The sequence below is a fragment of the Mauremys mutica genome, chromosome 25 (assembly GCF_020497125.1).
Source record: "Mauremys mutica isolate MM-2020 ecotype Southern chromosome 25, ASM2049712v1, whole genome shotgun sequence".
In the NCBI taxonomy this organism is placed as follows: Eukaryota; Metazoa; Chordata; order Testudines; family Geoemydidae; genus Mauremys; species Mauremys mutica.
Genome location: NC_059096.1, coordinates 13,115,379 through 13,129,209, shown reverse-complemented (window position 1 = coordinate 13,129,209; position 13,831 = coordinate 13,115,379). Strand labels below are relative to the sequence as shown.

At 49.3% G+C, this 13,831-nt stretch overlaps 2 protein-coding genes across 10 annotated transcripts in view; one reads left to right on the top strand and one right to left on the bottom strand.

Moving 5' to 3' along the window:
* DBF4B (DBF4 zinc finger B) overlaps window positions 1–2,024 on the bottom strand; it is a 26,096-nt gene extending 24,072 nt beyond the window's left edge. Inside the window, exons 1-2 of one of the 9 annotated variants that reach the window (XM_044999348.1) lie at window positions 1,741–1,976; window positions 1,342–1,458 (exon numbers count right to left, since the gene is read on the bottom strand). In XM_044999348.1, the coding sequence (XP_044855283.1) occupies window positions 1,342–1,458; window positions 1,741–1,767 (144 nt within the window). In that variant the 5' untranslated portion in view covers window positions 1,768–1,976. The other 8 variants (XM_044999359.1, XM_044999351.1, XM_044999355.1 and 5 more) reach the window with 8 other exon arrangements.
* CCDC43 (coiled-coil domain containing 43) lies at window positions 2,019–13,831 on the top strand. The gene is made up of 5 exons (XM_044999360.1): window positions 2,019–2,315; window positions 6,300–6,387; window positions 9,128–9,263; window positions 10,204–10,262; window positions 12,092–13,831. Exons 1-5 carry the CDS (start codon window positions 2,043–2,045, stop codon window positions 12,277–12,279), a joined length of 744 nt encoding a protein of 247 aa, XP_044855295.1. The 5' UTR covers window positions 2,019–2,042; the 3' UTR covers window positions 12,280–13,831.

Below are 13,831 nucleotides of genomic sequence, written 5' to 3'. Positions count from 1 at the left end.
CTCCCCCCCCAGTATCCTGGGGCTGTCAATCAGGCACTTATCCCCGGGGCTACATTCACATTAATTCTCTCGTATCCTGCTTTTCCCTGGAGGATCTCCGAGCACGTGACACAGGGAAGCAGCAGCATCATCCCCATGTACCAGATGGGGCAATCAGGCGCTGAGAGGCTGCAGGACTTGCCCAAAGTCGGGGACTGAGCCCCATCACCTCCTTTCATTAACAGGTACAGTAGGTAACACGCTGCCACTGCCAGCAGATCACAGTGCAGTGCATTCAGGATGCTGTTGGGAAATCCGTACCTGGCAGCACACAGGCAGCTTTGGCTCAAGGTGGAACCCTGCAAGCGAGGACGGTCGTTTCTACAGGCCCAACCCACCCACTCAGAACAAGGTGCTGCATTGCACAGTTTGATCCGTTGTTGCCAGGGAACGCAGTACAGCATTACAAATGAGTGCGGCTTTGTATAACTTTGGGGCAGCTTTTGGACCCTGACAGGGAGACAGAGGCTTACGTTCTATTTCTGGCTCTGCTACTAACTTCTGAGCGACCATTGGCAAGTCTCTTCCGCTCTCTGTGCCTCAATTTCCCTATTTCTAAAAGTGGGGAATAAAGATACCGTCTCATCTTTGCAAAGTAAGACAATTTAAGGACTAAGTATTGTTGTCTATTTAAATCTATCCTGACAGTACCTAATCTGTCTTTCCTACTTTTAACTATATTTAAATCTACCCATTCCAGCTTTACCTACCCACCTACCTTTCTATTCCTCCGAGCTTTGTCCAATCTCTCTCTCCATCCAAACTTTATTCCATTTACCAGTTCATCCCAAAGGTACTTTAGTTAATCTGCAATCTATCTGATCTATCCCCTCTTTATCTGATCCACCCGTCCATCTATCTGTCTGTCTATTATTCATTCATTCCTCTGTCCATCCATCTATTCATGTGAGAGACAAGCTGGGTGAGGTAATATATTTTGTTGTGAGAGACACATGCCTCTGAGCCACCCAGAGCTCTTCTGCAGGTCTGGGAAACTTACTCAGAGTGTCACAGATTGGAATTCCTGTCCCAGATCTGAGGAAGAGTTCTGAAGCTCATCTCTCTCACCAAGCCAATGTCTGTACCATCCTGGGAGCGACAGGGCTCCACAACACTACACATCTACCCAGCCATCCACCTACCCAGCCGTGTGTCTGTCCATCCAGCCAGCCATCTAGCTACCAGCCGTGTGTCTGTCCGTCCAGCCAGCCATCTAGCTACCAGCCGTGTGTCTGTCCGTCCAGCCAGCCATCTAGCTACCAGCCGTGTGTCTGTCCAGCCAGCACGGAGCCATCCAGCTACCAGCCGTGTGTCTGTCCGTCCAGCCATCCATCTAGCTACCAGCCGTGTGTCTGTCCGTCCAGCCATCCATCGAGCTACCAGCCGTGTGTCTGTCCGTCCAGCCATCCATCGAGCTACCAGCCGTGTGTCTGTCCAGCCAGCACGGAGCCATCCAGCTACCCAGCTGTGTGTCTGTCCAGCCAGCACGGAGCCATCGAGCTACCAGCCGTGTGTCTGTCCGTCCAGCCAGCCATCGAGCTACCAGCCGTGTGTCTGTCCATCCAGCCAGCCATCTAGCTACCCAGCCGTGTGTCTGTCCATCCAGCCAGCCATCGAGCTACCAGCCGTGTGTCTGTCAATCCAGCCATCCATCTAGCTACCCAGCCGTGTGTCTGTCCGTCCAGCCAGCCATCGAGCTACCAGCCGTGTGTCTGTCCGTCCAGCCATCCATCCAGCTACCCGGCGGTGTGTCTGTCCCCTCCGCTGCACCCGGCGGCCCGGCCAGGCCTGTTTCCCGCACGGGGGGCGCTGACAGGTCGGGGCTGACCCGCGCCGTGTCCCCGCGGCGGGCGCTGCCCGGTGAGCCGGGCGTGGGGGAGGGGACAGGGCGGGCTCCAGCCGCTCGGACTCCAGGAGTTTGGCCCAAGCGGCTGCCGTAGTCTGGACGAGGGCGGGGGGGAAGCGCTCAGGCTCCCGTGAGCCTCCTGTGCCCAGGGCTGCGCATGCCCGAGCCCCTGCGCATGGGCAGAGAGGGCCCCTCAGCGGCCCGCAGGCAGCGCGTTAGCCACCCCCGCTCCAAGATGGCGGCGCCCAGCGGCGGGGAGGCGGCGGCGGCGGCCGAGCCGGGCGGCTTCGAGCCGTGGCTGGCGGGGCGGCTGGACGTGCTGGGGCTGGACCGGGCCGTCTACGCCACCTACATCCAGGGGCTGCTGCGGGAGGAGGAGAGCGACGAGGAGCGGCTGGACGCGCTGCACGGGGTCCTGGCCGCCTGCCTGGTGAGGGCGCGGGGCTGGGAGCCGGGGCGGGAGCGATGGGGGCGGGGTGCTGACCTTCCCCCCCCCCCACGGGGGGGGCGCGGCTGGGAGGAATTATTTCCCTCCGACCGCAGGAGGCGGGGGGAGCAGCTCACGCCCCCCCCCCTTCTGCGTGTTAATTTCCCCCTGGCTCTGACTCCCTCAGACCCTGCGGGATTTTCACCCGACGCCCGCGGACGCTGAAGGCCTCCCCACGTGACCCCCCCCAATTTTCCTCACCTGTGTTGATGCCCCGCCTCAGTCCTAGGGTCCAGCCTGTTGATGATTATTCATCCCCATCCCCACCCCCTTTTTCTTGCACCTCTGTCTCTAGGCTCGGGTCCTGTCTGTAAAGGGGGTTAAACCCTGACTTGTGTCATTTCAAGACTGTCCCCTGATAGGGTTACATCTTGGGACCCATGTGGTCATCCTGTGTTTTGCTATAATCGCCCTGACCTTGCGCTCTCTGGATATACAGTATCCTGGGACTTTCCTTCTCACTCCCCTGATACTCTCTTCCTGGGGCTGGTTGGCTTTGTCCCATGGGAAGAGCTTAGTCCCGATTGACCGCTCTGCTTTTTCTGAGCCTCTATGCAGTTGTCTGTTTATGAGGCTGGGTGCTTAAGGTTTTGCAATTCTGCTCATTTACTGGCGTCTATAGGGTTAAATCATCTTTGTTTCTGAGTCAAATAACATGGTACCGCCCTGTAATAGGCCCTTAAAACTATATAAGACAAACTTATTGTCTGTCATGATCATCTGTCCTCTGAGAAACACTCAAAACCTCTAAGTGTTTGACTTATGAATCTATCCATTTCTGAACTTCAGGGCTGTTAGCCAGTCAGTCTGGTGAGCTGTCAGGTGAGATATCTGTAGACCAGACGTTCTCAAATGAGGGTGGAGGAGGGCATGAGAAGCTTTTTTTGGTGGTGGTGGGGGGGACTGTTCACATTTTAACCACAGCAATGAATAACTAGCAAAGTTGATTCCTCCACACATATCAGTCCCTCAGATTAGGGTGACCAGACAGCAAATGTGAAAAATCAGGACGGGGCTGGGGGGTAATAGTAGCCTGTATAAGAAAAAGACCCAAAAATTGGGAGATCTGGTCACCCTACCTCTGAAGGTGCTGTGTATTTGACTCTAGGTGGTGCTGTGCATTTTGACAGATTTCTGTTAAACTTCGATAGCATTATCCAGAGTCGCTGCCATCAGTATGTTAATCCATTTGCTGTGATGCGGTGCGCACCTTTCATTGCAAGCAGCGATCACAATCACAGTTTTGCTTTTGCTCTTACTACAATGGATCGTTGGCTCTGTATGAATCAGTGCCTTGCAGTTTTTAATATTTAGTGAGACTTGCATGTTGATTTTTTTTTATTGGTGTATGTACTTGTGCCATAAACTACTACAGACACAAAGAAGGGGGCATGATCAAATAACCACTGCTGTAGCCTTTTTCGAAATGAAGAAATCCAGTGTGAATTCTGCTGGTGTTTCCCTATTTTGTGAATTATTGCCTGGTCTCTAAACTCCCATTTTAGGGGGAGACGAGAGAGAAACAGCTGGTGAAACAAGTACATTCCTTGGTTGAGCTGTGATGGACAGCACTCTGGAATCTATGCCACTTCCATCTAGTAATAGACTAATACCCTTGTCAGTATTCTTTTTGTTCCTAATATATTTTTTTAAACCTCCCTGTTGTCTTTAATTCTGCTGGCCATAGATTTCTCCTTGTGCCCTTGGCTCCCCTTACCAATTTTTTACAATCCCTAACTTCTGATTTATATTCATTATCAACTTCTCCTTTCTTCCATTTGTTAAATATTAGTTTCTTTTTTACAGTTGCCTTCATTTCCCCTCTAAACCAGGATGACTTTTTTTTAACCAGCGCAGCCTTCTTCCTCAGTTGTGGGAAGTTAGCTTTTTGGGTATCTCCTAAGGTGGTGGTAAATTATTCCCAATTTTCATTCACACTTTTCTGATTAAATTCTTACTCCCAGCTGATTTGGCTCTTATCTGTTTTCAGCTTTGTGAAATTGGTCCTGTTAAAGTGCCAAGTATATGTATTGCTGGTCTGGGCTTTATTCTGCTTGTACATTATAAATGCGAGCCAGTCATGATCACTTGTACCTAAGTGACCATTCATTTTTAGTTCTGTGACCAGTTCCTCTTTAACTGCTAGGACAAGGTCTAACATAACATTCCTCCATGTTGGCTGCAACACTTTTTGGCTTAGGAAATTGTCATCTATTATGTTTAGAAAGTCCAAGGATGTTTTAGTCTTGGCAGCATGAGACCTCCAGTATATGTCATTCAGATTGAAGTCCCGTGTGATCATGCAGCTTTTTTTCCTACACACTGTAGATAGGCGTGTAAGCAGGTGGTCATCCTGTTCCTTAGTGTGATTTGGTGGGCTGCAGCAGACGCTAGCTAGTACCCCTTTTGTGCTTTAGCTGTTAGGATCTTGATCCATGAGCATAGAGGATCATTTTCTTCTGAGTTATCAGTGACTCGGGAGCAGGTAATGCCATTTTTGATGTAGTGCCACTTCCCCTTCCCTTTTGCCCCCTTGATCCTTCCTAACCATTTATTTTAACATTCCTGTCATGCAGCTCATCCCACCAGGGTACAGTAATGACAACTCGATCGAATTTATGCTCCTAAATAAGCAATTCCAATCCTCTAGTTTGCTACCCAGCTCCTAGCACTGGTATGTCAACAATTCAAGAATTTCTTCTCTTCATGTCCTTTGGTTTCTTGATTAATTTTGTTCTTAACCGCTTGATTTTGTCATCATATCGTCTCTCTTTTTACCTTCCCCTTTGCTATTAGTTTAAACCCCTCCTGATGACTCTAGCCAGCCTGTTCCTGAGGAGACTGGTCCCCCTTTACTGAGGGGGAGGCCATCCAACACAGCCCCTTCACCCCATAGAAGGTGGGTCCATGTTCCACAAAACCAAAGCCCATCACTCTCTACCACTTACCTAGCCAGCAGCTCACTTCCAGAATCTTCTACCTTCTCTTCTGTCTTCCTTTGCTTGAGGAACAAGAAGGATCTCCGAGAAGATGGCTTTGCCAGGAGGCCTATAAAAACAATAGTTGGGCTGTTGGTTTGCTGAGAGCACTGCCTATCGTGCTGACCAGTATTGTCCTCTGTTTTCTTGTACTCCCCGGCAGACTGTTTGTAGCCACCTGTTGGCTTTTGTCTTATCCCTAGTCTGTACACTCTTTGGACAGGAACTGTCTTCCTGTTCTGTTTGTCCAGTGCCTAGCATGCCGGGCTCCTAGGACAGTGTAGGGGAGCTCCAGACTGGCATGGGTGTGTGGAGCACCATGTGAAACATTTCTCAGCTGAGTTATGCCACACAGCACATCTGGTGCCCGTGCTAGTGCTGCCACCAAGGGAGCTGAACTGGTGGAAGGAGTAGTGGAATGTTTTAGCCAAAAAGTCACTGTGACAATCTTCGAGGTGGTCCCATTCAGAACAGCGCTCAGACCGACTGTTGATGGTGGGAAGCTTCTGTCTTGCTGCTGCCCATGTTGTACCTGCTCCGCGCTGCGGGCAGAGGGCACCACTTGCTAGGGCTATGAACCCAGCATAGCCTGCCAGCGCCTAATCTCATTACAGTAAGAAAAATACCAGCACAGCATCTCCTGAAATGCTGCAAAGTGATCAAAACCTTTGTGCTGATATTTGTGTGAGGATCACCTGAACACACACCTGAAGGCTATGACAGATATTTAAACTATGTAAGGGCCATGGAAAATTTCTCCATGTTCGCCCCAGTTCAACAAAGAATTTAAGAACTGCTTATATCCCATTAACTCTTCATACTCCGCTTAAATCTGTACTTCAGGCTTGGCTCTTGCTGTTCTGATTCTTTAGGAGTCTTTTATTCATGCTGATTTTAAAACAGACTGACTTTCAGTTCAGAAACTGAACCTCTCTGTTTCTCTTACTAGGAAGAAGATCTGTTACCAGATGTCTGCAGGGAAATAGTCGTGAAGTGGTCTGAAGCTCAGAATGTTGGCGTAAGAGAAGAAAAAGAAGGTAGTGTTGACGCTTCGCATGTCTTAGTCAAATAGCTCATGTAATACAAGGGACACTGTCAAGATGAGACTCTTACACCTAAGAACCCTTAGCTTTGTTAGTAGTGAAGCCTGAGATTACTAAGCCGGTTGCAAATCTCATTTACTGTTCATTGGCATTGCTGCGTTTTTGCCTTTCATTCTGCTTAGAATGGTTGGTTGGTTGTACTGCTGCTGTTTGGGTCCATAGTCCTGCAGGGGGACGAGAGTACTTCTTCCATTAGACTGTGTAAAACCTTCCTCCACAAAAACTACAGCTTGGGCTACGCCTAGATTTCCGTAGGTGCTCAGGCCTGGACAGTGCAACCTGCCGTGAAGGGGTTTGCTTCTCCTTGTTTAAAGAAATATGTAAGTAAGTTTTCCTGGCATAGCTATGTGGTTAGGGGGATGATCCGTGTCAAAATGCTTATACCAGTATAGCGTATGTTGATTCCCCAAACCTCTGGCATAAGCTATATTGGTATAAGCACTTCTATACTGATAGAGGTGTTTAACAAGCCCCTTCATGCTTTTGCCCATGCTGCCCCTCGTGTCTGGGAGGAGCACCATGTAAACATCCACAAAGCTACCTCGTTATCCTCTTTCAAATCCCTCCTTAAAACTCCTTTGCTGTGATGCTTACAGAAAATTTGAGAATAGTTAAGCAGCTGGTGTGGTGAGACCACGGCCCATCATGAGGACGAGTATTTTGTCCGTGTTTCCTTGTGCGCCCCCTTTCTGTATCCATCTGTTGTTTCTTGTTTTATACTTCGATCATAAGCACTTTGAGGCAGTGTCTTTTTGTTCTGTGTCTGTACAGCACCAAGCACGGTGGGGTCCTGCTCTGTGACTGGGACTCCTAGGAACTACCACAACACAAATAACAACCAATAACTATTCCTGGGGGAATTCTGTGCCAAAAACATTTAAAAATTCTGCGCACAATATTTTCAAATTCTGCAAATTTTATCTGTCAAAATAACACAATATAATCACACCAGTTTCAATTATTTGTGGTCATTTATTTCAGAATATCTGTCAGCAAGTATGTCTGTAACAATACAGACAACAAGAAAGATTCAGGAAATGCTTTTTGACAAATAGATTCCTTACTAGATGTATTAATACAGAATTCTGAGTAATAATTCATTTAAACTACAATACAGAACTGTGTTTCCAGCACCCCTCAGAAGCAGTGCAGAGGCTTGCGGGAGTCAGGGCTAACGGAGGGGCTGAGGGAAAGGGAAGTAATTGCTGGGAAGGAGCCTGGGTGTGAACTTGAAGGGTTGTTGGGTGTGGGTGAGAAAAGTATGGAACAGGTTTTTGGGGGGGCCAGGTAGGGACTGTTAGGGAGCTTCCCCCATGCAGACCCTGGCTGACCCCAACCTGGGCAGACAATACTCCTGGGGGAGGAGGGGAAGTTCACTGCCAGTTAATTTCCTTATTTCACAACAAGATCGTGATTTCAGCCTCAGTGTAAGGAACTTAAAGGCAACTGAAACACAGAGCTTCGTGTATTAGTAATACCAGTTGTGGCCCGATCACACAAATGGCTTCATTCAGCATAAATCAATCCCACTTTAAAGAAGAACTATTTCTAGTGGCATTTATCCTTGTAAATTAATAAGATTTTAGTTAATAAAATCCACTCTGCTCTTGGTCTCTCCCTTGCAGTTTAAAGGCACACTGAAGCTAACAATCATGCTTGTAAACAAGCTTCTTTACCTGCATAGCTATCGTAGGTTATTAACTGAAAGACTTCTAAAAACCCAAACCACCCAAAGCTATTTATGCTTTTCTCCCCCACTCAATTTGTCTCAAGTTGGACAGTAAAAGTTAAATCTATCCTTTGTTTATAGTCAATTTTACTGTCAGTTTCTTAATACCAGGCAGACGCCAGGAGAAGAGGTGATTTTTTTCAAAGATCATCTCAGAGTTAGGTGATTTAGAAAGCCAAGAAGAAAATAAGGATCTAAGTGCAATGAATCCTTATGTTTCTTCAAAGTACAAATATATATTGCTACCTACATTCTGCATGTCCACAACAGAGACATGGTCTGGAAAATGAAGGGACGCATGGGGATAGGGGCAGATGTGCCTGACTGAATGTATATTGTTATTTTGACAGATAAAATATGCAGAATTTTGCAGAATTTGAAAATATTGTGCGCTTTCTTTTGAACCAAAGGTGGTCGGTCTAACCAGATTGCGAGGGTCTGAGCCATTTCCTCCAGCAGCCCGTGGCTTGGACTCCTCAGCCACAACTCTGAAATAACCCAACTCCCTCAAGCCACAGGTTCAAAACTCAGCAGGGTCCAGCTCCACCCTTCCTTCATTTTCTGAAGCACGCAGCTAGAGTTCCACACCTAGCTTGCTGGGTTACAGCTTTAATAATGTCCAGCCTGTCTGCTCTGTGAACTCTGAAGATCCCATGGCAATTTTTGTAAGAGGGGGGATTTCACTGGCCAAAACTTTCTTTATTCTCCTCCCTCCTTCCCCAGCAGTGTGCTGGTTGACCATCATGCTCCTCCCCAGAGGTGGCTGCATTTCAGTTGTGCTATACATGTAAAGTGTGTGAAACACTTTGCCTGAAAGGCTTTGCAGACAAACATGCCAGCCATTGCCTATTGAGAAAAGGCACATGGCCTCTATCTGGAGATGTCAGACACCAGGTGCTGGCCGTAGTGGAGGCACTCATTAATGCCGGTTTCTCTCCTTCCCAGATGAGATCCAGGCCATTGCCAGCATGATCGAAAAGCAGGCCCAGATCGTCGTGAAGCCAAAGGAGGTTTCCCAGGATGAGAAGCTGAGGAAAGCTGCCCTCCTGGCCCAGTATGCCAATGTAACAGACGAGGAGGAATATCCTTTCCCTACCACAAGCCCCATGTTGAGAATGTGCTGGCCACCGTCCCAGGCTGCTTTTGAGGGTGAACGTTTAAATCTGCCTCCCATGGCTTTCTTGCCCCGTTGGATTTTAGTTAGTGACCTAGGCCCACTCAAGCCCCCTTCTATTCTGTTGTAGCTGGTTTGGCAGGAGTGGGTATCGCTCGGTGTTCTGTGCAGCACAGTGGAAGCAAAGCAAAGGCAGGGAGCTATTGCTCTGGGAAACTGTTTCATTTTCTATCACTAGTTTTCCCGATGGCAGCACCCTATGTCCTGCTAGATCAGAGCAGATCATTGGTCCGTTGAACTTGCCTCTGGCAGCAGCTGCTACCTGGTGTTTTGGAGAAGGGCGTAAAAACAGCTCTAATGCCCTAGCCAGTTGTGCAGTGCTGGTTTGGGTAGCAGTGGGGAGCGACTTCCTGCCCCCTCCTGTGCACTGACCTTGGCATCCCAGCCCCCAGCAGCAATATGGGCTGGGCCACAGCCTGCAATGGCTTGTGAGAGCTGGTCATGGAAGCAGTTTCCAGGAATAGAATGGGCTGGTCACAGCAGCCCGCTCAGCCAATGTATTGTGTGCAGCCTTCGCTTTCTGCAGAAGGCTTTCAGGCTGCTCCTCTGACAGGAGTGACTAGGTGGGCAGAGGGCAGGCTTTCCTGTGGAGAGCTGGGTGTATTCAAATAAAGGGCCTTTTACCTGGTGTTAGAGCTGAGGAAAAGGAGTGCGGACTCCTGGGTGCCATTCCTCACTCTGCGGGACACTGAGCAAGTCCCTTGATCAGTCTGTGCCCCAGCTTCTGGCGCCTCGCCAGTTGTGTTGAAAGAATGAACTGTTCACGTGTTTTGAGATCCTAGGACAAAGGAGACTCTCAAGGTGCAAAGTTTCATTAATAGTCTCCAAGTTTCCTTAGTTCTCTCACTGGAGCAGATGAACAGGACGGAGCCACTGCAGCAGCACTAACGATTGGATCAGAAAAATGTATCCTTTGAAAATCCCAGCTCGCTCGCCACAGGCTTGTCTGGAAGGACTGTAAGTGCTGCACTGGATTTCTCTTTGTTCTCTCTCCCTCACCTGCTTCCTGCTGTATAAACATCTGAAAGTTACCATTCCCCACTGTTGGGTTTCGTTACCTTGGAAACGCCGCTCTTCCCTGCAGACCCAGGGAGGAAAGGAGGGGTGATTTCTTCAGATCATTACCCTCTTACTAACCACATTTCACTTAAGCAGCTGACACTCGCTGTGGGGGAGGGGATGGGGGAGCACTCCTTGAAAGATTCAGCATGTCCGTTCTCTCCCCCCCCCCCCCCCCCCCCGCCTTCAGCTACAAAAGGAGAGAGCCCAAGCCAGGTCTGGGGCAGGCTCACAGCTGGTGCAAGTCACCTGAGCTCCTTTGAGTCAGTGGAGCTGATTTACCCAGCTGAGGATCTGCCCCTGTTGTTGGGAGGTTCTTGTGCAACTCTGCACAGTGCTTTGTACTGCTAGTTATTGGTATGACCTGCTGGGGTGGGTCAGGTTCTAGGGTTAGTCACACTTGTACCCATGGCCAGGATGAGCCCTCCTGTATAGCTCTCACTGCCCACAGAAGGGGGTCGTATCACTTTACCTATTCATGTAGATTTAAAGTAATTACAATGCTGCCTCTCCAAGGCCTTATCCTAACATCATTAACAGACAATACGTAAAAATCCCATCAGCTTTCACAGGCACTGGCCATCTGTCACCATGTCAGTTTAAGATGTACTGTTAAGGGTACAAAACGTGTGCAGTCCAGCCCTTAGTATCTCAGAGCAAAAGGGGGGTGTAACCGGATTGCCATTCCCGATTGTTCTAATGGAAAAGCTAAGCAGCACCTCCCTTGCTATGCCCTCCGCCCCAGACCTTCAGGCTTATCTCATAAAGCAGCAAAAGATGAGGGCACAAATCCATTTCCCTCCCTTTGCACATCGTGTGTAGCAGAAGCCATGGCTACTAGGACGCAAGCTGTTACTCTGCGGGGCGGAGTTCTGACCAGGTGCATGGGCCATGCCTGAGCAGTGTGGGGAGCCAGATTCCATGTGTATCTAGATGGGTGCTGCCAGGGATTAGGGAAGCAAATCCTCTTCACCCTGACCCCAGCAGAACGGCAGTGCCAATGATGTGGCTCAGCAAGGCAGGGGAGATTCTGGGGCCCTGAGCAGGGGGCGTAGTCGGTGTCCATAGCATCGCTCCAGCCTAGCACCCGGGAGTGCGGCTGGTGGAACTGCTGGCTAGTCCCCTCACCCCATGGAGATGTAGTGCAGGAGCCAGGAAGGCTGTTCGTGGTCTGAGCTGTGAAAAAACCCCTGCTCAGCAATTTGAGGGGGAATCTCTTTCCTGGCCCTTATGGCAGCCCTTTGCGTGCGGCCGAGGGGCTCTGGCGATGCACTGGGGCTAGCATTTGGCAGACTGTGAAGTGAGAGAATCGTCTCTGAAGGGCGGCTTCCATGCATGCTGCTTTCCTGGGCACACAGCAGGGGGGCACAGCTTGGCTGCACATAGCACCTGGACCCAGAAGCTGCCTTTAAGTTTCTGCTTTCTATGGGGGTCCACTGCAACGCAGCCATGGAGAGAGTGCAGCGTGGACTGCTGACCTTGGTAAAGGAAAGCTGCAATATTAGGTGCTACTGGAAAGTGTGGAATAAGGCAGCCCCCACTACAGCCTGTGTGCACTAACTCCTACACACCAGTTTAAATAGATACCCACGGGGAGAGAGAGCATTGAAAAGAGCCCAGGGACCTACATGAGCCCAGCCAAGGCGTGTCCTTTATCCTCCTTACCTTGCACCCAGCGTTGTTCCGTAACACAAACGTGGAGACTGTTGTAAACGCGAGGAAGCTGGAGAGAGATTCTCTGCGGGATGAGGCCCAGAAGAAAAAAGAGCAAGACAGACACCAGCGGGAGAAGGACAAGCTAGCCAAGCAGGAGCGGAAGGAGAAGGAGAAGAAGAGGACACAGAAGGGCGAGCGGAAGCGATAGCTGGGATTTTCCCTGTTGGACTCCTTCAGAGGATAGAATAAATTATGCATAGGGGGTGTTTTAAACAAAACAAAAACTCAGGGCAGGTGGCTGGCACGTGGGTCTTGGAAGCATTTTCCCTTTGGTTTACACAGCAAAAAAAAAAAAATTGCAAACACTTATATGCAAACTGTGCTTGTGGTGTCAAGTGTGCTGGTCAGTTGTTGTGGCCAATGTCTGTACCAAAGAACTGTGAAGTGGCTGAATTAGTTTTTAAAATGTCATTTTACTTTTTACCACTTAAACAAAACGGGGAAGCTGTCGGAGGAGCATCAACTCCTGCCTCCTCTTTCTGCCCCAGGAAAGTCATGCTACTGGGGATGAGCATAAGCAAAGCCCCATTTCCAGGCATGTCCTGGGGCCTGTGATGGATGAGCTGCTCTTGGGTGGGTGAGGGTGTATTTATTGCCAAGTTTGACTTGCTTGGGCAAATAGCATTTTCTTGGACAATGAATACAATCTGTGATTTCCTCCTTGGCTGAGGTGAAGGCTTGTGCCTGAGCTGGGAGCATGTTACATTGATGCTGCAAGACTGAGAAGTAAAGCCCCAGGGAATGTAGGGCTAAGAAACAGGCTGGAAAAGGTGATAACTGGAGCAGTTGCCTACGGGCTTATACTGACCCTGTTTCACACACGAGGGGCCCTGTACTGGGGAAGTGCCTTTGTACCCTCTAGGTTATACTAAGCAGCAGTATAAACATTCTGAATGTTAACAGCCCCGTAAGCCTCGATGCTAGTAGGCTGAAGATCAGTTTCTGGACTGTGGGGGAGGCTAGTGTGGGGTTTAAAAAAAGTCTCATGGGCTTTGTCCAAGACTTTTTTTCTTAAAATTTCCTCCAGCTGCTCTGAGTGCTAGCACCCAGGGGTGTTCCAGAATACGCTGGGTACTGAGCTTCTACCCTAGTGTTGCTAACTCTGCTTGGAGCTGCTCTAGAAAGAACGGTGGTTACAGTGCTGCTGGCCTGTTGGCCCCTTGTCTCTTCTGACACTCCCACTGGTGGAGTGGGTCTGCTGCCAAGTTAAGGGCTGGTGATCAGTGGCTTTCAGCCTTTCCCCTGAAAAGCTTATCCAGCTTCTGCAAAGGGACACACCTTGGGTGTCCTAAGCTCTGATTGGGGGTGGTCAGAAACTTCCATTATTTTTCAACGTGGCATGGGAGGACAACAATGTGCATCCACCCTGGTCACCTGCAGTCTAAACTCCTTGTTGGGTCAGCACATGCTACCCTTGCAACCCTCTTTCCTTTGTGACACTAGGCAGCTACTGTTCCTCACTGGCTGCTTTCTGCACAAATCTGCTTAAAAGGCAGTGTGTTCAGCTAACTGCCAGGAGTGTGACTATCCACCTGCGTTACCTTTTCACTCAGACAATAAAATGGTGCTTGGCTGAGATTAAGGAATGTTTTACTTTTCCCTGGCTCCATTCCCCTGGAACCAGAGCACTACAGCAAATACGTGTTAACATCTCCTACGTTACACCCACTCTCCCTCAAATAAAATACTGATGTGTTTGA

Bases quoted from the DNA above. Each gene is read 5' to 3' on its own strand.
- CCDC43 (XM_044999360.1), top strand. From the start codon at position 2,043: ATGCCCGAGCCCCTGCGCATGGGCAGAGAGGGCCCCTCAGCGGCCCGC. The intron at 2,316-6,299 runs GTGAGGGCGCGG...TTCTCTTACTAG, and splicing joins GGGTCCTGGCCGCCTGCCTG to GAAGAAGATCTGTTACCAGA. The intron at 10,263-12,091 runs GTATCCTTTGAA...CCTTGCACCCAG, and splicing joins AACGATTGGATCAGAAAAAT to CGTTGTTCCGTAACACAAAC.